Source organism: Chelon labrosus (genome assembly GCF_963514085.1).
Source record: "Chelon labrosus genome assembly, chromosome: 20".
NCBI lineage: Eukaryota > Metazoa > Chordata > Actinopteri > Mugiliformes > Mugilidae > Chelon > Chelon labrosus.
Genome location: NC_140353.1, coordinates 6579192 through 6602036, shown reverse-complemented (window position 1 = coordinate 6602036; position 22845 = coordinate 6579192). Strand labels below are relative to the sequence as shown.

General features: G+C 44.3%; 2 protein-coding genes across 3 annotated transcripts in view; both read right to left on the bottom strand.

The window, feature by feature from the left end:
* stard9 (StAR-related lipid transfer (START) domain containing 9) overlaps positions 1–13278 on the bottom strand; it is a 38745-nt gene extending 25467 nt beyond the window's left edge. For both annotated transcript variants that reach the window (XR_014699673.1, XM_084569798.1), the window contains exons 1-3: positions 12954–13278; positions 9406–9475; positions 7096–7212 (exon numbers count right to left, since the gene is read on the bottom strand). Coding sequence is in view for 1 of the 2 variants with exons in the window: in XM_084569798.1 (XP_084425924.1) it covers positions 7096–7212; positions 9406–9475; positions 12954–13000 (234 nt within the window). In the remaining variant the exon portion in view is untranslated. The remainder of the gene's footprint in view (positions 1–7095; positions 7213–9405; positions 9476–12953) is intronic.
* A 165-nt stretch (positions 13279–13443) lies between these two features.
* On the bottom strand, positions 13444–22685 carry cdan1 (codanin 1). Its single transcript, XM_084569797.1, has 28 exons — positions 22580–22685; positions 21357–22084; positions 21077–21277; positions 20661–20851; positions 20374–20490; positions 20212–20290; positions 20002–20122; positions 19752–19863; positions 19528–19615; positions 19346–19421; positions 19028–19233; positions 18737–18869; positions 18495–18638; positions 18240–18406; positions 18072–18153; positions 17891–17980; positions 17748–17802; positions 17506–17642; positions 17306–17409; positions 16855–17004; positions 16711–16774; positions 16522–16600; positions 15860–16086; positions 15624–15731; positions 15464–15527; positions 15157–15359; positions 14479–14586; positions 13444–14339 (listed from the first exon to the last, which is right to left on the bottom strand). Exons 1-28 carry the CDS (start codon positions 22655–22657, stop codon positions 14217–14219), a joined length of 4035 nt encoding a protein of 1344 aa, XP_084425923.1. The 5' UTR covers positions 22658–22685; the 3' UTR covers positions 13444–14216.
* Positions 22686–22845: the final 160 nt, after the last annotated feature.

Here is a 22845-nt window from a genome sequence, read left to right as displayed (position 1 = left end):
GGACAACAACACTCGGAGCTAATGCTACAAACATGCTTGGAATGTGGACTTATTTAATTTTTTTCGGGACAATTACGCAATTTGGGGCTTCAGCACAAGACGGACATTACATACGAGCATCATGGAGGTATTTGGATGTTTTTTTGTGTGTGTTTTTTTACGAAGAGCTCTGGTGTCCCTTTACAACCGTTGCATTGAAATGCACTGCTACACCAAGACCCCCTGTAACTCAGAGAAGGGACGGAGGACTCTGAAACTTCTTCCAGCCCTTAGTCAACATGAGGGTGAGTAGATAATGAGCGAAATATCATTCTAGGGTGAACTATCCCTTTAAACATGGAGACAAAAAGCAGAGCCGCCCCTGTCTTGTCCTCATCCTACTATTCAAAAACAGACACTGACACCCTCTCCTCTCTCAAACACAGAGAATCAATTCAGCCCTTGTTAAAGTTGACCCTCTTAAATTCACTCTATGGGGGCTACAACAAGGCTGAGGGTCCCTCAAGGCTTTGCACAAAGAGCAGGAACTTCACTTCAACTGCCTGCTTCTTTGAACCCGACTGTGTCTTTGCTCTCTGTACACCATTCCTGTTGTTTCCTTTTGCTTCTGCTTTGATTTGCCTTCATGTTTTCATTCAAACCCTGCAAAATAATTTAAATGACCTCCGAACAAAACCACACAAGTGGAAGCTCCAACTCATTTCGACCTCTCGAGGCGATTAAAACTGCATGTACGAGTCTGTCTAGACAGGCAATGTCAGGCAGCATTAAAACAATCCTGTTATTTGTCATCACTGTCACACCAAATTAAAATCAGTAAACTGCAATTTGTGCCATTGTACTCCCTCCGCTTAAATGGGCACAATGGCCTTCTGTCAGAACCTACTTTCACAGTTTGCAACACCCTGCAGCACTGGGAGGTATTTTTGGACGAACAAAGCAGGTGAGGTAACAGCCAGGTTGTACTGTGGGAATGGAAATGTACTCCAGAATCAAATGAAGCAGGAGAAAAAAAACAAAAGAGCCTGGAGACAGAGTTATCGCGCCAGATCCACGGTTAGCATGCAGGCTGGTCGGACCCTTTAAAAAAATCACAAGGGACAGACTAAACACCTCCACGAAACAGGAAGGCTGCGCGCATATGTGCATGCATGCATCTCTGACTCATTTAAGAGGCCGAGCGGAAACAGCATCCAAAACAAGGACAAAAGCCCCAGAGTTTGCTTCCCCCCCGAATGCGCAAACAATCCCAACAATGAAAAGGGAAAAGCAGAATATAGATTTCATTCTTAACTTAAGGAAATGCAGGTCAAAATTATCAGGTCAAAACACGGGGTAAGGAAGGAAGAACGAAACAAGGCTTTGGGTTTAGAAAAGTTGGCAGAAGGCAAAGATTTCCCTGCTATACCAACTATATATTCAAGTAGAGAAACAAGCTCTTAAGATGCAGATCACAGGCTATTGCCGTTATCATCATGTCTTGCAGAGATGCATTAAATAAGAGAGCTGGCTGCACAAAACTCATCTGTGCACACCGTACTACTATCTCCTGATAAAAAGCAATTCAAGCTGCATTTTATGATTAAAAAACCAAGCACAGCCATGTCTGGAAATGGCGAGAAAGAGCAGGTTACAGTGTGCACAGCGTTAAATGAACACTTCCACATGATATGCCATTTTCGAACTAAGTGCTAAAAGAGAGAAGCTACATCTACCTTGATCACAAATCCTAAAAAGTCACGGGTATGTTAAAGTGGGAGCAGACCTTTCTGAGAAAAATGAGCTCGCCTGAAAAACAAGGAGCTGGCTGGGTTTTGTGCCAAAGATCTGGACCGCGATAAATACGCTGTTCCAAGTTTGTTTTGAAGCATGGCAACTGTTTGTTTTCCCAAAGAGAGTCTACTTTGGAGCCTGGTAAAAGAAAAAAAAATTGCTGGAAGGCAGTGCAGTGGGTGAGAAATGTCAGGAAATAGTGGCAGTTTCAAGACAGAGAGCCAGGATGATAAAGAGTAGCTGACATGAGTGAAAAAAAGTTTGTCTGGCTGCTGAAAATGCCAATAGTTGGTCTGGTTTTGTGTGGCCTGCTTTACACTAAACCCTGGAGAAGTATTTATGTGTAGTGTAACTGTGCGTGTGTAAATATGTGTAAGATGTCGTCAAGGGTGATGGAGAAAGGCCAACCAAGCGAAGCACTTTGCCACATTTAAAACATTCTCATTGCTTTTGCCAGGTCTGACGCAACCAAAAGGACCAGGATTCATTTTCCCTCCACAACCGCTCTCACTGGGAAGGCACCACCAAGCCAAGAGCCTGCAAGAGGAGGTACCATTTTTCACCAAAACTCCTATGAACGACTACAAGATAATTTCCCTTGTTAATTCTCCCTTTGCAGGAGTTGACAGCTGCAGCAGAGGCGAGGGTTGTTCGGTTTCCGTCCCACGCTTTCCAACTGGGTTACACAAACACAACAGCTGGGGCCCTGAGCAAAACTAAATGCCTTTGTTTAGACACAGAGAGAAAAAAAATAATAATAATGTCGCATGGGATTGTTGTCCTTCTAGCAATGAATCTGAGGTGAATGAAGGTGAAATGTGAAGAGAGGACCACAGCGAGGAAGGGAAAGGAGGGCACAGACAGGGAGACAGATACTGCACATGCAAGAGACAGAGAGGAAGCGGTTTGGCCAGAGTTCAACAACGCTCTCGTTTGTCATGCTCGGACAGAATTTGTAGGTCAAATTAGCATGGAAGAGCAGAGAGGCTGGAGGGGAGGGAGGAGGGAGGAGGGAGGCCAAACAGATAGCCTGCTCTCAATTACTCAGGCCTCCCTGTATATGGGCATGAAGGACAGTGGGAAAGAGTGGACAAGAGGTCAGGATTTGAATACAGGGGACGCTCCCGACATCCAACTGCACTCCGCTTTCCAGAATACGCTCAAAACAAATAAATGCAACCATATCTGGAAAGAGTTTGGTGACTTGCCGCTCCTCCCCCAGCGCTTGTTAAAGAGACCAACACGGCAGAGCGGAGCTGCGTATCACAATCTTTATTGCAAGTTGCAAATTACTTTTCCAGGCTTCAGACTGATGGGAGCCTTGTGTGATATCCATACGGTACAGTGGTGCAGCATAGGTTCCTTCATTGGGGAACAAACTGGTGTAATACAACTACAGATTGACATTTCCTTTAGGTCATCATTTGTGATACCTTCTGCTTTATTATAATGATAAATTTGTATTTCAAGATGGGAATCAATTTGGATAACATGCCTTCTATAGTTAGAAATGCCTATTAAAAGTGTCTATCCAGCTGAATCCAGATGTGCAGTCAAAGCTAATCACCTGTCCCACACTCTTTCTTCTTAAATAGGGTTAAAGAAATTATTTTATGAAGGGCAAACGAATATGTCCAGGCATTACAATTTACCGTGGTAACCCTATCAACACCAACTTAGTTCACGTCTGATACTAGTCATGGGAAAAATCTGTGTCACACTACATGCTGCATTAAAGAAAAACACAGCAAGACAGGTCTGAAGTCACAGAGAGGTGGTTTCTTATCACTTCTGGCAAAGACAACAACAAAGCCCACATCAAACTACATCAGACATGACAAAAAGCCTATTCCTCTATCAGGATGGTTCTCAAGTTGCAGTCGTTTGAAGTTCACAAGCTAACTCAACAAACACACCTTATCTCCATCTGGAGAAGCCACACGTTACATGCAAAGTGAGCCCATTACATTTTAAAGACCAGTCCATATATAAAGCCACAGTTGGGTCACTTGTGGACGTTCCGGGGTCTGGTTGCCTAGGTAACCCTTATGTATAGTCCCAAGGGAAACAAGCAGAACATACAGATATTGCTAGCGTATGTACAGGGCAAGCTTTTCTTGCCGCCATCACTGTATGTTTCAAACTTGTTAACCCGCTACTTTGAGTATATATTAGATGGTATCTCGTTGCGACATTGCTGCCAGTCTCTTCACGTGTGTGAAACCCCTTATTGAAGAGTTCACACTAGCAGCGATTGAGAAACCAGCTAAAATTCACTTTCGATTGAAGCCAGCAATATGAAGTGTCAATTTCAAGTATCGGTGGGAGTAACTGGAACAAGCCTGATCCACAGAGGTTCCTCCCCTCAACTCATAGGACCCAAAGGCCCCCACTAACAACATCCTGGTGCTAGACACTACAGGACACCCTCAGAAGGTCCATATCCATTCTCTGATGAGTCACAACTGTTATGGAGGCACAAGGGAGACCTACACAAAATTAGAAATCATAACGTTACGCCTGATAGAAAGCAGCATATACATAAGAGTACATCTCATGTGCTGGTCTTGTATCCATATGGTCTGGCACTCATATTTCTTCACTGAGAGCGTATGGTATATTATTAGGTGGCGCGTTTGTAGTTAATTCAAACCAGGCCGAACTGGACTTTTGGCTGTCAACCCAGCCATGTGTTGTGGGGGACTAAAATGCTCACGTGTGTTTGGAGGGATTATTCCCATACACAGAGAAACTATTCTCCCCCCCACTCTGCAGGACCCACTGACACACAGACCTAGAAACACTGGGAGCACAGTCAAATCACGCACTGCATCGAGAGTCACAGAGAGACAGAAGAGGAGGACGAGGAGCGGAGGGGGGGGAGGAAGAGAGGGAAGAGCCCCAGCAAGCTGAGTCCAACTGGCCATAAAAAAACCACTGTGCTCCAGGCCGAATCCTCAGCAGTGACGTCTTGACACTGAAATTTAACAGCAAAAAATGACTTAGTGAGGCAGCTGTGAGTTTGGCAGGCGAGAGCTAGGGGCTGCAGAGGCACCCTGGACCCCCTGCCCATTTCCCCCTCCTCCTTCTCCTCCATTCGCATTCCCACTTTCTCTTTGTCTCTAATCAGTTTTTCTTGCCGTTCCCCATTTCTATCTCAGCTCAAATCGACTGCTTCTCTTTCACTTTTCTACCCCTATGTTAGTCGTTACTCTCAAATGCAATAAACAAGCTGAAGGGGTTTGGTTTTATTAAATCGTGGAAAAAGCAATTTATTAGCCCAACACGTAGTCCTAAAACAAAGGCAGCATTTATATAAATAGTCCTGCGTCTCTGTTGCTTTAACTCCAGAGCTGGCTTCAATTACGGATTATGAATAGCTTCCAAAATCTTACCACTCCTCACCTGAAGGAGCCTTTCTCCTTTTTCTCTATCGTCTTGTTGAAATTCTTTATGGCCAGAGACACAATTTAAAACCTGAGCGTCTCACCTTCCTTGTGAGGAGCCCTCAGCAGCAAGAACGCAACCACCACAAATGTCAATTCAAGATGCCACATTTCTGTCTTCCCTCTCCAATCTAACAGTGCATGACGACGGAAACCCCCACGAGTATCTGTTATAAACTATCAGTGATGCATGGACATGTACAGTTGCCATGTCCAATACAGAGCCAGGGAGTGGGGACTGAGGTCTGGGGGCTGGAAGACAAGTTTTTCCCAGGGGAGAGGGGAGGGGAGCTGGGTGTGGTGGTGGGATAGTGCTGGACTGGAAAGGCAGGAGTTAAGATCCAGTTCCGCAGCAAGTTTGGACTATCTGATAGTTTCATGGGGACTACACTGCATGACAGAATCTGTCTTCCTGCTAAGACAAAATATATTTTGGAAGTAGAAACCAAGGGAAAATTCACCTAATTAGGCTGGAAAACGCATTACATGCGAACAGATCATTGAGTGACAAAATCTAAACAGCAATTATCTAACTGTTATATCAGCGAGTGAAATGAGGCAGAACGCGGTTCAAACGTTTGGTTGTGGAAAACAAATTTGCCTGCTAAAGTGGACATTTGCACAGGGTGTTCATTGTTCTAAAAGCAAGTGGGCTGGTAAAAGAGTTCAGAGCGGCTCTTGAATTATGGAGTCCACCTGCCAGAGTGACAGATTAATCTGGCTTCCTGCCCCGTATCACAAAAACTATGTTTTCTTCTTTTCTACGTCAGGCTCTGTGTCTTTATACGCATCAGAAACATATGCAATTTAAATATTTTCAGCTGTAATGTCTGAGGAGTATACGGCTGACGTGATGATGTACAAGAGTCTTTGTTAAAGAGACTCTAGTGCAGGAAAGGAGGTCAGATTTAAATCCAGCAGCTCTGGCCTTTACTGGTGCCATTTCGCCCACAACAGAGGAATGTCTTGTGGCAACCAGACAACTGCGACTGAACACAACTCTGCTGAGGACAGAGGCAGCTTGAGCCAGAGTCACGGAGAGGAAGAAGTGCTATGTTGTCTGCTGCTCTGTGCAGAGCGTAGGCCTTCGTCACAGCCCTGTCTTTCTCAAACACATACAAAGACAGCTCTGATAAAGCAGAGAGAGAAGCATAGAGGGTGTAGCACAGGAGGAAACCCCACAAATAAAGGATAGAAAAAATTAACTGTGTATAAAAACTACAATTTTACACTCTTTGTTTTTTAATAATAAGACAATCTATGTTAAAAAATAAATAAATCCTGCAATGGAATGAGGCAACACATCCTCTTGATCTGGAGCCCGTCTCAGGTTCCAGCAACACCCTCCAATCAAAGCAACACAAAGATATCTAATCGCCCAATCACAGCCGGGACATGAAAAGCGAGCTGACTCTAGCCGTGCCATTTTTCAGGCAAAGAGATTTCTGGGTAACAGATGGAGCCGATATCACATCCCTTGAGTGGCCATCTGTGTAAAAACACACAACACAGCACACGCCCCTGTTGTTGTTGTTTGTCTACGGGGACTGTGCTTCCTCTTGGGTTCTTCATTTGGACGATTGTGTTTGCCCGGCGTCAACTTGTGGCCAAGTTGGATCAGCACGCACATGGTCTCTAGCCACGACAGGGCGTATAACACTGGCAGAGCTGCACACAGATCCAAGCCATACAATACAAGCGATATACACTGCTACTTAAGAGAACTGTCAAAGCAACAACTACTTTACTAAATTTGTTGTGGTTCAGTGAATGTCCCATGTTTAAAACCTTTAATTAGAAGAACACTATCTCGTTTCTGATTAGGGTCAGTAAGCAGTTCATATAAACAGAGTCTGTTACAGAGTTACGTCATTACCTCCTCCTGCGAGGCATAGTGAGGGTCTGCAGGGTCCACCGACCAGTAGCAGTAGTCGAAACAAAACTCCAGAAGCTTCTCCCTGGAATCCACTGCTCCTTCTGTGCGTCCATCCAACTTTAGGGAGAAAACAAGGAGTACAAGACATGTAATTTGCACTTTATTTGATTTATACTAAGTAAGCAATGCTTAGAGCAGCAAGCGTTGCTTCATTTACTTTACAGGAACAATATGAGCTAGTGTTTCACAACATAAGAACTGATGGAAAATGAAACAGGAGCTGTATAAAAAAAATAATAATAATCTAGTAGTGATGAAAGCAAGTACAACAGAGCTTTTGTTTATGGGACTACTACAATGTGGAAATGCAAGCAAGCGGTTTCCATTCATTAGCAACACACTTAGCCCTCCTCCTCCTCCTCCAGTTCTTTATTTGCCTCAGTGCATAGACACTAAACACCTTTCTGCTTACTGTGAGTGAATCCTGCACAGTGGAAAGACAACACAGCAGCGTTTGGACTTGCCTATGCATAACAGCTGGACTGGAAAAAAAAAAAGCCAAGCATCGAAGCGTTTCTTCTAAATCAGTGCGTTCAACCTAGAAACCCCATCTTAGTTCAGTGATGTACAAAGATTGTATTCAAGGATGTTTTGGCAAGGAAGTCATTACCTAAAAACTATCTGCATGTGAGGGACGCACCACAAGTTGGTGCACTACGAAGAGTGTGTGACTGTGGTGGAACACTTCAGTCAAACTATGATTTGGGGTAAGTTAAACAACTTTATTTTACTTTATAGCTGCAATGATTTGTTGGAACACAGTTATCAATTATAAAACAAATACACGCTTACATAATTATTAAAATACACACAGTTTAATGGGATAAGATCAAAGCATCATTGTCAAAACACTAAGTCGCCAATCTCCTGGTCTTTGATTATGAGGATAGACTTTAAACCCTAGCATTAACTTGTGTTGTTTTGCCGTCATTATAAGTAGTAACTGCACAAAAAAAAAAAAAAAAAAAATGTCTGAGGTATAATAAATGAGTGAGTGCAGGTTCAGCTGCAAAAACATCATAGTTGCTGCTGGTAAGAATCACGCCAAGAGGAGCGCTGGGTCTTGTATGTGACTTGCAGGGCGTAGGGCGCACTAAGCCTTGGGTATTAGTTTTGTTCACAGTAAATTGGCTCGCCTGAAAGCGTGACTACTTAACCTCTCTGCGCTTTTAGGAAACGCAACAATGGCCTCAGAGTGGGAGGGATGAACCAAGAGCAACACGTCAGCACGGACGACAAAGTTCAAATAACTGAAATTATTAAAAAGCGACGAGTTGTAAAACATCACTTTTGTCTCTGGTTTTACTTCAGTTGATCTTTAAAGCTCGTATCATATGTTGTTTTTGAGTGTCATGTTTATTGTATCTTAAAATCTGCCCCTTTTCCCCTCTCTTTCTCGGTTCTCCGCTGTCCCACTTTCCATAAATAATTATTCCCATGGGACCCGCAAGAGCCTTGGAGTCTTCTTGATCCTTTTCCAGAGCAGAGGGAGGCCATATGTGGTTCGTCTCCTGTCACATCATGTGCAACTGATTCTCCACTCCCCCACCCAACTTCTCCCTACGTCTGCGTTTAAAGCAAAAATGTAAACAAAAGGGGGCTCTTCTTTTAGTACTTCGTAGACATGCGACTAGTTTGTAACTAAATGCGAGCCTTAAAATTGCCTCCAACTTGACTTTCCATTATCTTTATGTATATTTTTATAGTCTGATTTAAATGTGGCTGCCGCATCCACGAGCTACACCCTTCAAAAAGCTCTTATCTTGAGGTTACCTAATGCAAACACAGCGTAACATGTTCCACGGTGAAGCGGTGGAGAGAGCACCAGGCTGTCTGCGGGCCGTGCAGCTCAACCAGTCACACGTGTCTACTCAGCAATCTGACACAGCAGGTTGGTAACGAGGTGAAAGTATCGGCTTACGCGACTGCGGAGCTGCTCGCGTAATAATCATTCCCAAATGTGATGAACCTCGCTGTGAAGCCCAGACTCGTTTACAGAGTGTCGTAGCGCACATGTTTGACAGGAAGGGTATCTCAATCATGTGTGCATGTGTGAGCTCAACACACATATAATAAACAAGGCTGACATCAAGCCGGAAAAAGGCTGATCCGATTGTTGTAAACATCCTGTTGCCGTTACAAATACTCTTGTTGTGGGTTTACTCCCCAATTCACCCCTGCAAAGCAACCAATTAAACCTCACAAACACAGGCTTATATGTCCGTTATGCTTGTATACACGAATACTCACCTTCACGTTTCGGATCCTCGCATATTTATCCTCAACCTCAATGGCTAACCTTCCTCCATCCGCACTCTCCCTGTAAACAAGAAAGAAAAGAATTAGACATGAGCGATGTATGGTGATGAAAAGAGAGCAATCCCTGGTTAGGAGAAAACATTAACAGATGCTTCCACTAGAGAGAAACTGACACTATAAGCGTCTCCTATTTCTAATGCAAGCCAGATTCACAGTGTTTCAAATTGGTTTAAAAATCCTCTTTTCCTGCATCTGCTATAACTGAGACGGTGTCCAGATAAATTTAAGCTAGCTCCACTTCACTCGAGGCCATCACATGACAGTTAACACAATGAATCTTTGTGTGTCGATGTGTACGAGATCCATGAAATCGCCACACAACGGCACCACTGACCAGTCTCAGATTCAAATAAAAACAGGCCGTGACGCTGTCCAGAAACTTCCTCTGATGGGAGTGCACGCAAATGCTGTGCGTGTTTGTAATCAGAAAGAGTGTGTCCTCTCATGTGTGTAAAATAAGGTCAGCTCATCTGTGTGTGTGCGCTTCAGCAGCTGGACCAAGCACAGCTGATGCAACACACGCGAAACTGGAGGCAATCACAACACGGAGCTCGGAGAATTTCGATCTCCAGGAGCGATAATGACGGCGAACGCTGCCTGTAGAGCAAAAGCTCCGTCTCTGTTGTGGGTTACGGGGCTGTTGTAATCCTCAGCTTCTCCCCGTGCTTCTCCACGTGGGACTCGTTTTGCCAACCCCAGCAGAGGCCCAACCCAAAACCACCAACCTTCAATCTTGGGTTCCAACCAGGAAGGAAGAGAGAGGAGGTTTGGGGGTGGAAAAATCGTAAACTTTACAAAAACTACAAACTTAAGACAAGCTGTTTCACAATTGGGCTGACGTGTTTCATGTACACGGGCTAAATGAGGAATGCAGCTGACCCGGTTGGTGTTAATGTTATCTCTGTAACACAGCAGGTCCCCCGTTCAAATATATGTAGGAAGGAAATACATCCTTAATTTAAAAAAAACTAGAAAAGAGGAGAGGACAGCGAGCGTGTCAGTACCATAAATCAGGACGGACAAGATTTGCATGACAGTGAACATTCGATATAAGAAATTCTTTTGTTATGTAAAGTACCAGGAAGACCGCCTGAAAGAATCATTGTCCAGCCTGAATAATGCTTTTGTTGCGGTACTGTAGTGGTCCCCAGTTTAAGTAAACCTGCAAAACATCCTGCAGGAGTTTAAAGCAAGTCCGTAACAGAGAATACGACATATACCTACAGACCGCCAAAGACCTGTTATTCAGCATGTTGTAGCAATTTGCCTGTTAATGTAAAGCAGTGCTCCAGTGGAGCAAAGCAACTTTACAACCTCTCTCTGTGTTTCTTCGCTACTTAAACAGACTGTAAAGCGAGGGGAGCCATTTTTCTATAAATGCTTTGACTAACCATTGGGAGCAGGCGAAAGCAAACCTAACCCTTTTCCTTTGCCTCGTTTTGAAAGTAACCTACTTAAAAACTCATCCCAACAAAGTTTTCCAGATATATTAAACATGTCAGGCTGAATTCAGGAATCCTGCAGCCATAATAAGTTCAGAATTTGACTCTGCGTAAAGATTAATCACAAGAAATTCAACTGAACGTTTAGGCCAATAGAAAATATTGTCGGCAATACTGTCAGATATAATTTTCACGGTTCTAAATAACAGATTTAACGTTTTGTGGGTAATGTTTTCAAATGACTTGTGATGCCCTACCAGTGATGCAAACGCAAGAACAAGTACTGCAACTACTTGTTCGGCTGGGTTGAGATCCGGGGGGAGTAACGAGGGCCAGGTCAACACCTTGAACTCAAACCATTCCTGAAACATTTTCGCTTTTCGCCAGGGCATGCAATCCTGCTGAGGTGGCCGCTGCCATCAGGGGGATTATACGTTTCCCTGAAAGGCTGTGCAGCTGCAGTTTAGGAGATGCTCTGACCGAGTCATCAAGCTATCACAATTTTGGCCCGTGTCATAGTTGCTCAAATCTTTCCACCTGCCCCCTTTTTACCTGCTTCTAACACATCAAGTTTGAGGACAAAATATTCACTTGCTGCCTTAATATATATCTCCCACTGACAAGTGCCATGATAACAAGGTAATCAGTGTTATAAACAGTGCAAACTCACAAAGAAGCAACAAATTACATAGAACTTTTGCTTGAAACGTGTGCCGAACAATGAACGGATGGTGAAAAAATTGCACCGATTACTTTCTGTTGTTCGACCAGTCATGTTAAAAGATATTGTGAAAATGTTAATATGTGCAAAGACAAAACTTAATTGGCGTTTTATAATATTTGCAAACAGGATTGCTCAATAAGTGAGCGGTTAAAACATAACTGATTCGTGGGTGCTGTCATTTACAGGGGCAGAAACGGTGTTTTTGAACGCATCACAATATCCAACAAAGGTTCAAAAAAAGGCAACTGGACTTGTAGATTTTTAGAGAAGACGTTTCACCACTCATCCGAGTAGCTTCTTCAGGAGGAGTTCCTATTTAAACCTCAGACTTCCCACCAGTCCCCGAGAACTGAAGAAGCTACTTGGATGAGTGGTGAAACGTCTTCTCTAAAAATCTACAAGTCCAGTTGCCTTTTTTTGAACCTTTGTTGGATATACCATGACCTGGATGACTGAGAACCTTCACAGACAAACGCATCACAATGAATTTCTAATTATAAACGCAATTATCCCAATGGTTGCTGTGTGTGTGTCAAACCTAGTTGCAGTTTTTCTACTTTACTCAGGCAACACAGACTTGCACAAAGCAGATTACACTCATTTTATAAGGTGAAAATTTTAATATTGATTATCTTATGTGTGACCAAGAACTTTTAGCTGCCCAAACAATTAAACGATTAGGTTTCTGCTTCAATGGAAGATACTAGGGTAAATTTAAAGCCAATATAGTTACAAGTTAATTGACATTTCGTTATATTTCTGCACGAAATTAAAACATAACTGTCTGGAACTCGTGCTGGGATATGATTCGAAAGCATCACTTTAAATTTCTACTTATAAACCCAGTTAGTCTAACGTTTGCTGTAGTTTTGTTGTACATTGCTCCAGCAGTACCACAGACTTTGCACACAGTGTGCTCAGTCAGTCAACACACTACTGACAGCCACAGTTGTCATCATGCACCATGTGCGCCACTTGTTCTAAGCTCTTTTTTTTGTGTGTGTTTGTAGCTAGCTAACTAGGCTAACTAGCTAGTTAGCTAACTTAACGGTCGCTTTTATGACTAGCAACACGAACACTAGCGATGATGATGATGATAATAAAGGAAATATGAGAAGAGTGGCGTTTTGTGTGGTACAAAACAAAAGAGACTGTGAAATTCCCCATGGCTAGCGACACTTACAACAACAATTAAGACACCAACAAAGACGTGGAAAAACATAAAAGTAGCGCTAACAATGTTAATTTGTGGAGCCGTTAGAAGTTAGCTAGCAAAAACAAAAAAAAAAAAAGATAATTAGCTTATGCGTTACCTTGAGTTGAGGGGACGGACTCGTATGGCAACTTTAACGTTTGCCATGATGCCTTTTCCGACGGTTTTCCACTCACAACTCGGCTGTTTTGTGGAGTTGCTGCAAAATAACGTCCCGCATTTTCTCGCATGTTACTCGGTTAAAGTTTATTTCCATCCGCGGGTCAAGACATCTTTCCTGCCGGCTGCTGCTGGTGAGTCCAAAGCGCCCGCCCGCCGCCTCTCTCCGAAAGTCGGGACAGAGATGTGGAACTTCCTGCTGCACAGACATGGGAGGAGAGGGAGGAGAAGCTGCTGGATACTCCTCCCTTTCTAACCCCCCATTTACATCTTTTTTCTTTTTGCATATCTTTTGTTATTTAAATCCCTTTTACTGATTCCATGTCTTAAACTTCATTCAACACATTATTTGAGTGATAAACACACACATTTATAACAAAACATGTCCTTTCACCATTAACTCACTGCAATCATGACAGTAGACGCTTAAAGAACTTGCATACATCTTTATTATTATTTAGAATTATTCACTTTTGCGGGCAACTTAAAAAATATTTCAGTTTAAAAGCAGCTGGGGGGAATACAGGGCTTGTTCAACATGAACAAAAAACGATCACAAATGCCTCTGTTGCATTCATGAAATAATCGCGCCGTAATCACTAGTTGTGCGGTCAAAGGCGTGCGTGAAAGTGCTATACAGAAATTAGATTTTCACGTGTATTTTCAGTTGTGTCTCTTAAACAAACTTCCCGTGTCAACATCTGGAACATGAAGTCTCCGTTGCAGATTTACCACACTTTTTTTGGCAGCACTGACATCCAATCTCCAAGCCGCCCTCCTGTCTTTGCTAAGTAATCTGCTATGGTTTTGGACAGAGTGAAATCTTTGATCTGCTACTATTTCTCTTGAGACACAATCTTCCTCACAAGTAAACAGGTTTTCTTGTGAGGAAGGTTTTCCCCTGGATTTAAGATGAGAGATGGTCCCCAGCTACTACCCTCGACTGACAGGGCTTTCTGGTTTCTCGCTGGCGCCTCAGTTTAAGAGCAGAAGGGATTCATGAAAGGCTGCTCTTACTTCAACAGGAGGGGGAACATAAGTCCGAAGCTTGTAAAGGTCTGACAGTGAAACAGCTTTGAGGGTATAAAAATGGTCAACAACTAGGAGTCACACAAACATGTCTCCCTCCTGAAAAAAAAAAAAAAACACTGACAGATTTGATGATGACACTAAAGTTGGGATGATGGGTAAAAATTTATAGTTGTCATGTAGCTCCCTCTACTGCGTGATGGGAGAACTTCAACATCTCCATGTGGCTTTGCAGCTCGGTAGGAGGCGAGGAGGGTTTCGCATTCCGCGACTGCAGCTGAAATTTCTCTATCAGCTTCTGAAACGAGAACGGAAATGACAGAACGCGGTGAGCAGGACAAGAAAGGGGAAAGAGGAGTCAGGAAGTCGAACAAATTGCTCGCAAAAGAGAGACTTCTCGGGGAACACATGCTGACAGGAACAGAGGAAACCCTCACCGCTGGTAAGGCTGGCAGGGTTAGCTTCTTCCAATGAGATATGACCTCGTCCTCACTTAATACCCCTCTGTCAACCAGCCCTCTAACAAGGGAAAGGTAGTTCTTCCTCTGAAAAGACAAAGATGGGGAATAAGAACTCAAACAAAAGTGCGAAAAAAGTGCATGATCCTGCAGAAAAAGTCTCAATTACATGACATATATGAGCAGGAGTGACATGTTTGTGTAAAAGTATCCTGGTTTCTTATTATGTTTAGTATGATCTACAGATAAAAGACACATTTCAAGTGTTTCGCGTCGTTTTTTAATTGGTGAAATGTGCTTTATCTTTCTAATTTTGCTGAAATAAGTGAACCGGACATTAATATATCATTCATGGCATATTAAAAAAGCCATTACAAGGAACTGAGCAAGGTAAGGAGGACAAAGTAAAGACAATTGCCGGAGGAATCTGCTTACTGGGACTACAAAAATGGGGAAAATATGGGAAAATGTATATTCAATTGTATCTCACTTATATTAAAATAGATAAAATGAAAAGTGAAACAATATTCTACTTGTTGCTTTAAAGCCTTTATAACTTTAAGAGTCTTGTCTATGCGTGAAGCATAGTGAGGAATGCTGTGACGGACATAATTGCGTTGTTAATACCATCAGTCACGCGAGCAGCGGTATGCGTACCTCGGTGTCGCTGGCCTTCAGCACAGCCGTGACGGTGAGAGGGGTGAAGAGCAGGTGGAGGGGGGCGGAGGAACAACAGTCTCTCTCCCACAGCTCGGCGAGCTGCCCCAGCAGCGCCGTGACAGGGGGCTCTGACCCTGAACCGGGACCCGCAACGACCCCGCCACGTCTGCTGCACCCGGACAGAGGCAGCTCTCCAGACACTGAACACAGAAGTACATGTCATACCGTTTGCACTGGACAATTATTTATGAAGCAAGTATAAAGGCATTCAAATCTCTATAAATCACAGCCTGGACACTCTTACCCAGTTTGCAGGCCAGTAGAACAGTGGAGTTCAGAAGCATTTGCTCTGACAACACAGTCAAGAACTGTGTGAAGAGATAAAAGAGAAGGAGATCAATAGTGGCAAAAATCAGTAAATCCAGAACAAGGGTACTTTTGGTACACTTGTGTCTCTTGTGTACCTTTCTGCAGGCCAGCGTGCCTCCCACTCTGTGCAACAGTGTTTCCAGCTGCGAGCCGGTTGGCAGCTCCTCGTCAGTCCTGGGCCCTACAGCGATGCTCAGCCACTCCTACATTAAAAAGAAAAAGCTTAGATATCATCACTTTTACTTCAGAGAGATGTTTCTAATTTTAACCAAAGTCCACACAATTACTGTACCATTCACTTGTAGAAGCTGCCAAATAAAATCAAGCGTACCTTAATCTCTATGAGGACGTCCGAGGGCAGTGGAGCGCTGTGGTTACAGTGTGGAGGGCAGGACGTCACGTTCTCACTTCCTTGTTTCCTCTTGGGAGTAGTCGCCTGCGCCTGGGTGACCAGCTCTACCACAGCCCTGTCCGCATCAGCAGGGTCTGGAGCTACTGGGCTACCGAGAGCCTTCATCACTCGATCGTACCGGCTCTTCCACTCCCGCCTTACGAGTGCTTTACAATGAGAGCAGGATAGAAATCTTTAAGGCTTGTGTACTTTTCATTGGAAGTTGAGGCAGGGAAACCTAATCTGAATGATTATCTAAAACCAAAGCTACAACAAACGTTTTACCTCATCCAAGTGGCTTCTTCAGTTATAAATGACTGGTTGGGGGGTCATTAGGTCATTTAGGTTTTTATTAAGAATATCTGTAGTCGATTCTCACCTGAAACTCACATGACTAGTGTCCGTAAACCACCCTAACCCTACCTGCAGTTAGAGTATATTGCAGACTTGATGTCATCTCGGTTAAATGCATCCCTTTGTTGTAGCTTTGTTTTTAGATATACCATGACCCAGATAGCTGAGAACTGATTCCAGTCTGCACTGGAAAGCATAAAGAAGTATTTTATTATTTAATAAAATGAGTCTTATAAAGCTTAAACTACCTGTAATGTTGGCAGAGAGCCAGCTGCAGGCTTTTTCCGTCGCAAGACGTTTGGTGATGTTTTCAGATGTGGTCAAGACCTGAAAAGAAATTCAGAGCCGTGGGTTATAAACACATAACAGCACAGTCATCTCTTTGTATTTCTGTATCTTTGCTCTATTTGGTATTAAATCTTTATTCTTGAACTTGCAGCAGGGGAGGTCTCATCGGGGAGCAGTATCCGTATGGCTTCGGGGCTTTTCTCGCAGCAAAATCTGCATATAAGAAAGAGGTGGTTACACAACCTGAAAACGGGACCCGACGGTAATATGACATCAAAAGAAAGCCGGTGTACCTGGTGGCCCTCGACAAGGCCTCTAAACCCGCTTCACACAGCTGAGCACAGATGGAGTCGTTCAGCTTCGACGGGTTCGAGTTCGGCGACCCCAGTCCGTCTCTCAGCATCTTCTCCCCTCTCTCCACTAACTCACTCACCAACGTGGCTCTGTTCAAGATTCACACGGAAATAAAACACTTAAACACACATATACATAAAGGCAATCTAAACACAGGTTGGTGCATTCCCCTCCCTTCTAAGCACTCTGGCCTCTTAGGCAGGCAACCAACCAAAGTTACGGGCTGATTACCTGCTATTCTGAAAGCTCTTTTCAATTTTAGGTAATTTAATGGAACTTCTCATCGAAGTAAAGAAAATGTTCCGCGTTATTTGGAATTCAGTGACTTGAAAAACTGCAAATGGTGTATTGTTATCAGACCCAACCACCTCCCAGATATGTGATACCAACTTCATATGCTTGACGGCGTTGGATCCAACCCTCTCCGCGACGAACTCCACGGTGCGACGCAAAGACGGAGGCTGGTTGTGGAAGAAGGCCTGCTCCAGATCCACCTGTCACATTTAAGCGACCGGTTTAGATCTTCACACACACAGAGGAAACTCAAAGCCACTACGAATTTCCAATTACTGCGCCTTTTGATGATTCACCTGCAGTTTCTGCTGGGACCGGTTAGCAGTCGGCGTGTCCTTCAGCTCGGCGGAGGTGGGAGTAATCTTGCGGATAATTCCTCCGCTTTTGGCCGCGCTTCCGGACACAAACGCAGCTAGGAGCTTACGAAACTCACCTGCACGGATAAAAAAACAGCACAGCATTGTTATATGATGCCGTGCTTCGGCTCATCTGTAATGAACATGGTTCGGCGTGCAAGGTTTACATGTTTTCTACTCACCAAGAAATGGACAACATGTATAGAGAAGCTGCTGATCCACCAGGGGAATACAGTCCTATAAATTAACATGAAAAACCTCCATATAAAACAAGCAGTGGGCATTTTTTATAAGCCGACAACTTGTAGAATTAATAATAACTTACAAGTCCTGCAGCGTTTATGTTGCTGTCCTCCACCTTGGCCACATCAGTAAACTCACTGGTGAAGAAAATGTCCTCAGGAATCACTGGGATCTGAAGTTGAAATCCAGCAAGTTCAATTACATGTTACTAATAAAATAAGAGGATTTCTGGGTAACATTAAAAGTGACGTGTCGTGTCTCACCTGGAAAAGCCACCCTAACACAGACACCATCAGCAGCTTGTTCAGGTAACCCATTTCTTCACATCGGCCCAGGACCATTCTCCTACAAAAAAAAAGTCATATTTAAAGAAACTTTCCACTTTATTTTTATTAATTTAACAGAGTGATTCAAGAGAACCGGAGACAGACCTGTACAAGATAAGCAGCGTGCCCAACACAGTCCTGTAGCAGAGCAGCAGAGGGCCGATGAAGTCCAGCATGGAGAGGAACTCCACCAGCCAAGGCACAGTCAGGATGGTGCGCCTCCTCCTTATACTGTTACTCAACACTGCGCACACATCCAGCACGGGGACACTCTGTGGACACAAGAAAAGGGTAAGATTTTAACGAAATAAAAATCAGTGGTGGACAGGATCAAACAGAACAAGCAGGAACGCCGCTCACCTTGCTGCGCAGAGCTATAGCAGTCTCCTGTATCTCTCTGGACGGTCTCTCGGATGTTTGGTAAGGCAGGAAGGTGATGAATCCCAGAAACTTTGCCAGAAGACGAGCAAGGAGCAGCACTGAGGCGAACCGCTGCTTCTCATCCTGGAAAATGATAAAACAGCATTAGTCTTTCCTGAATCTGGTTTGCATTTTCATGGATGATCGTCGCATCCCAAAAAAAAAAAAAAAAGCCAGTATACCTGCTGCTCCATGTCTCCATCTTCCTCCTCCTCTCCCTCGCCAATGGACGTAGGAGGGCTCAGGATGGACACCTCATCCAGCTGCAGCAGCTGCTGACACAAGCTGTCCTGCAGGTGCTGGTTCAGCTGGCAGCTAGAGCACAATATGTAAGACATGTCATATTATGGAAAGACAACAGATATTGTATGAATAAAAAAAGTTAAGTTTGTTGAGATGGATAGAAAGAAAACTTTCTTAGCTACACTAAGCAGATTCATTTGTATTCATTTGCTAAAAAGGTTTCGCCTCACCAGCTCGCCGTCTGGAGGAAGTCCCTGAAGAACTCTTGGTGTCCAGAGAAGGACGGAGGAGGGCAGGGGCCAGCGACTCCGTGAGGCTGAATGAGACGCTCTTCGAGGCGCTTCAGCCGCCCCAGGCTATCTGCTCCCAGCATGCCGAGCAGGTCGGCATCAGGGGTATCTCCAGGAGAGCTGTTCACACGGGAGCCTTTGCACATCTTGAGAAATGACAGATTTAAATCATTACCGTGCCATCTGTTATCAGTGTATCACACTTCTGTTTCAGTGTGGATTTGTGAAAATGAAAAAACGGGGGAGGTGCCAGTCTACCTGAATAAGCTGCTTCAGAAACAGACGAGAAAAATGGGAATGGTTCCCTGCCGTGGTCAGCTGACTCATCATTCCTCTAAAAGGGAAAAAGGAGAGAGCTATTATATCAAGTGTCACTCTTTAAAGCTTAATTATATATGATTTGGGGGCATACAAAAGTGAAAATAACTCAAGGGACTTGCCTGATTCTACTTCCAAGAGCAGCATCAAAATTCCACCCTGGTTCCTTGTGAAAGTCCTCCCACTCTCGCAGCACCTCATAAAAAACATCTCTGAGAGGACAAAGGACAAAAAAATATGATAACTCACATCAAGAATAAGTCTGCACTAGTATATAACGGATTGATATGTCAAACAATGTTTCTGCACTTGCACAGCTTGGCAAAATGGCAAAACAAGACAACACGCCTCTGTTTTTTAAAAGTGTGGAAGGCCTTGTCACTGCCAAAGTTGGAGCGGTTATCGGTCGCAGGTTGGAACGGGACTGAGTGGATGAATGTGGACACCGAAGGAGACAGCTGGGAATAGATGAGGGATAAGTGATTAGATGCCTCAAAACAAAGATGCTAATAAACACAAGTTTCATGTAAAATATTCACGCCTAATAATACGATGCAGAAAACAAAGGGAAGCACAGACGTTTCTAAACTTGTTACCTTTGCTGTGCTTCTGTCCTGGGCCTGAGTGAGACGGTCCCTCAGGTCTGGAGAGAAAGACGCCACCCGTTCATTCTCTGCCAGCAGACGCAAGGTACATTTGTCCAGATGAGCAACCAGCCTTAAAACAAAATGACAAGAAGACCTGGTTATGAATCACTCAGGCGAGAGGGATGAAAAGTGTGGAAAACCTGTTTGCCAGACACTCACGGAAACTGATTCTCCAAAACCTTCACCGCAAAATACACACAGTTGTGCACTTGTCTCAGGTAAGATCTTTCCAGAATATCTGAAAGTGCGAAACAGAACTTAAATTACGTCATGTACACAAATCCTCATTACGCGACTAAAACGCTGAAAACAACAGCATACCTGAATTTTCTGCACACAGACTTTCCTGTTCATCATCATCATGTGCGTGAGGAGACCGAGACGTTAGCAGCTGCATCACAAAGAAGAGCTCCACGAAAATGTTTGGCACTAGGTTTTCTGCAAAACATTTAAACAGAGCTGTTTTCAATAATGAAATTTTAATTTATCAGGTTGTGTCGTTTATGTATTTTATTGCTTTTACTTGTGTGTAACTCTCTATGAATATGTCCAGGTCTTGTCAAAAGTTTTACTACTTAGCTCAATAACACCACCTTGTGGTCATTCACCTGTAAGGCAGGTACAGTAGAGCTCTGCCAAGAGATCCAGTTCCAAGGAGAAAGTGACTTTGGCTGGTTCAGGACAAGTTGTCTGTACGTCTGGTGTAACTTTAGATACCATCCTAAGTCCTGTCTTGGTAGGGGTGCAAGGCTCCAAAGAGGATGGCAGTGGAGAGCCAACATGCTGGGCACGCTTTGTCCTAAAAACAAACAAACAAGAAACTGATTATGAAATTGCAGAGAAACACTGAGGGGCAGAGCTAGTGACGCTGCAGCTGGAGGAGTAGCAACACAGGTTGTGAGACGTGAAAAAGAGGATCACTGTCAAAATGAATGCATAGACAATACCTGCAGAATACAGAAAGACATCGATAATGTAGAGTCTCAAACGTTTCAATAAGGAGAATCATTCTGTGTGCACTTACTTCTCCCTCTTCAGTAACTCTCTCTCTTCCTGCAGGCTCAGAGGACTGACGGTTGTCACTGATCCCTCAAGTGCTTCTACTCCTGACAAGGGGCTGGACGATTTACTGAACGGAGTGGACGTGAAGCAGGTCTTTGGTTTGGAGTGCGGCCGCTCTGCGCTGACTGGTGTTGGGTTTATTCTTCTAGATGGCTTAGACGTCCTGCAGGATCAGAGAAGATGTCAGACAATTTCTAAATGAAACGAATCAGTGTTAAATTGGACTTGTGTGAAGGACTCACGCAGGAGAAATGGGTGAAGACCCAACAGGAGGAAAGTCTTCCAAGTTGTTGAAGTTGAGCTGACCCACGGACGGAGGCGAAATCTCCTCGTTTATCCTACCAAAACCACCTCCTCCTCCTCCTCCTCCTCTTGTCGATCTCCTTCCCCCAGGCTCCCAGCGTCCACTCTCATCACTGTGATGTCCTCCGCGTCCACCTCCGTGCCTCCCTTGTCCCCCCGCTGCCATGCTGCCTCCACTCTTCCTACGGGCCTTCTGTGACTGAAAATTTGGGCTGTGCTGGAGGTCAGGAGGAGAAACCATATAGTCCCCGAGACTGATCTTCTGGTTGGAGCGGCGCTCAGAGCCCGACGGCCTGGAGGCAGGGCTACATGTCGTAGAAAAGGAGGGGCTGCTGAAGGCACTGACCCCACTCAGACAGTGGGACCCTGACTGACCAGCAGCGTCCAACTCATTTCCAGGTGACACGGACGTGGCCGGGGAGAAGAGCTGTACCCGGCTGGCACTCCGAGGACCACCTCCACCACCGGCGGACCTGCAGCCCCTCCTGTCAGAGAAGCCTTGCGTCTGTGAAGCGGGCTTTGAGCGGCTGGGGGTCTTGGCCGGCGTGGCAGGGCCATGGGTGAGTGCTTGACTGCTCTGCTCTCTCAGGAAATTTAAAAGAAAAGGGACGAACTCCTGTTTGTGGACTGTCACCCCGGGTTCACTGAACGACAGCTTGTCACCCCCCTGATGAAAGAAGAGAGAAATAACCAGACTGTGACAAATGCATTTATAATAAAGCGGAAGTGGCTCAAAACATCGAGGCTATTTAATATAAAATGCACACAAGAAAGATTAATAAAATCAATAAACGTTTAACTGGACAGTTTCAGGACATTTCTGAATAAAATAGGAGAACTAGCTAAAAACGCGCTGGCTAACATCTGCCAAACTGAACAGCCGTCCTTAAAAACTAAACTAATTAATAACAGCATGAAGTAGGAATGCTATTTCATGATCAAATTTAATGCTAAAATGTCTCCTGAATGTTTACAGTTGGCAACGCAGCGTCTCGTCTGCAGCCCAGCCGACCCACAGCAGCTAACGTGGCTCGCTAGCTCAACAGCTAAAAGTTTTGTTTACAATCAGTCGCCAGCTATGTCATCTCATAAAACACAACACGCAAGGGCAGGGCAGTAGGAAATGCTCCTCTCGCGTTAATCTTAACAGTTTCTGACCTACCTCGACATCCTTTAGCCAGTCCACAACCTTTATAATATCCACTTTCTGGGACAGAAGCGATTCCAAAAGAGCCGCCATTCTGGCTGAACGCTGCGCGGCTGAAGGACTGAGAGGGAGGGGGGCGGAGTCAGCGTGTACGCATGCGCACTGCGGGTGACGTTTGTCAACCACGTGTGCAGCTCCTTCATAATAAGCAGGAACTGAAATCAAAACAGTTGTTTATAATTGCATTATATTCTGCTGTGATTAATTAAATTGATCTATAT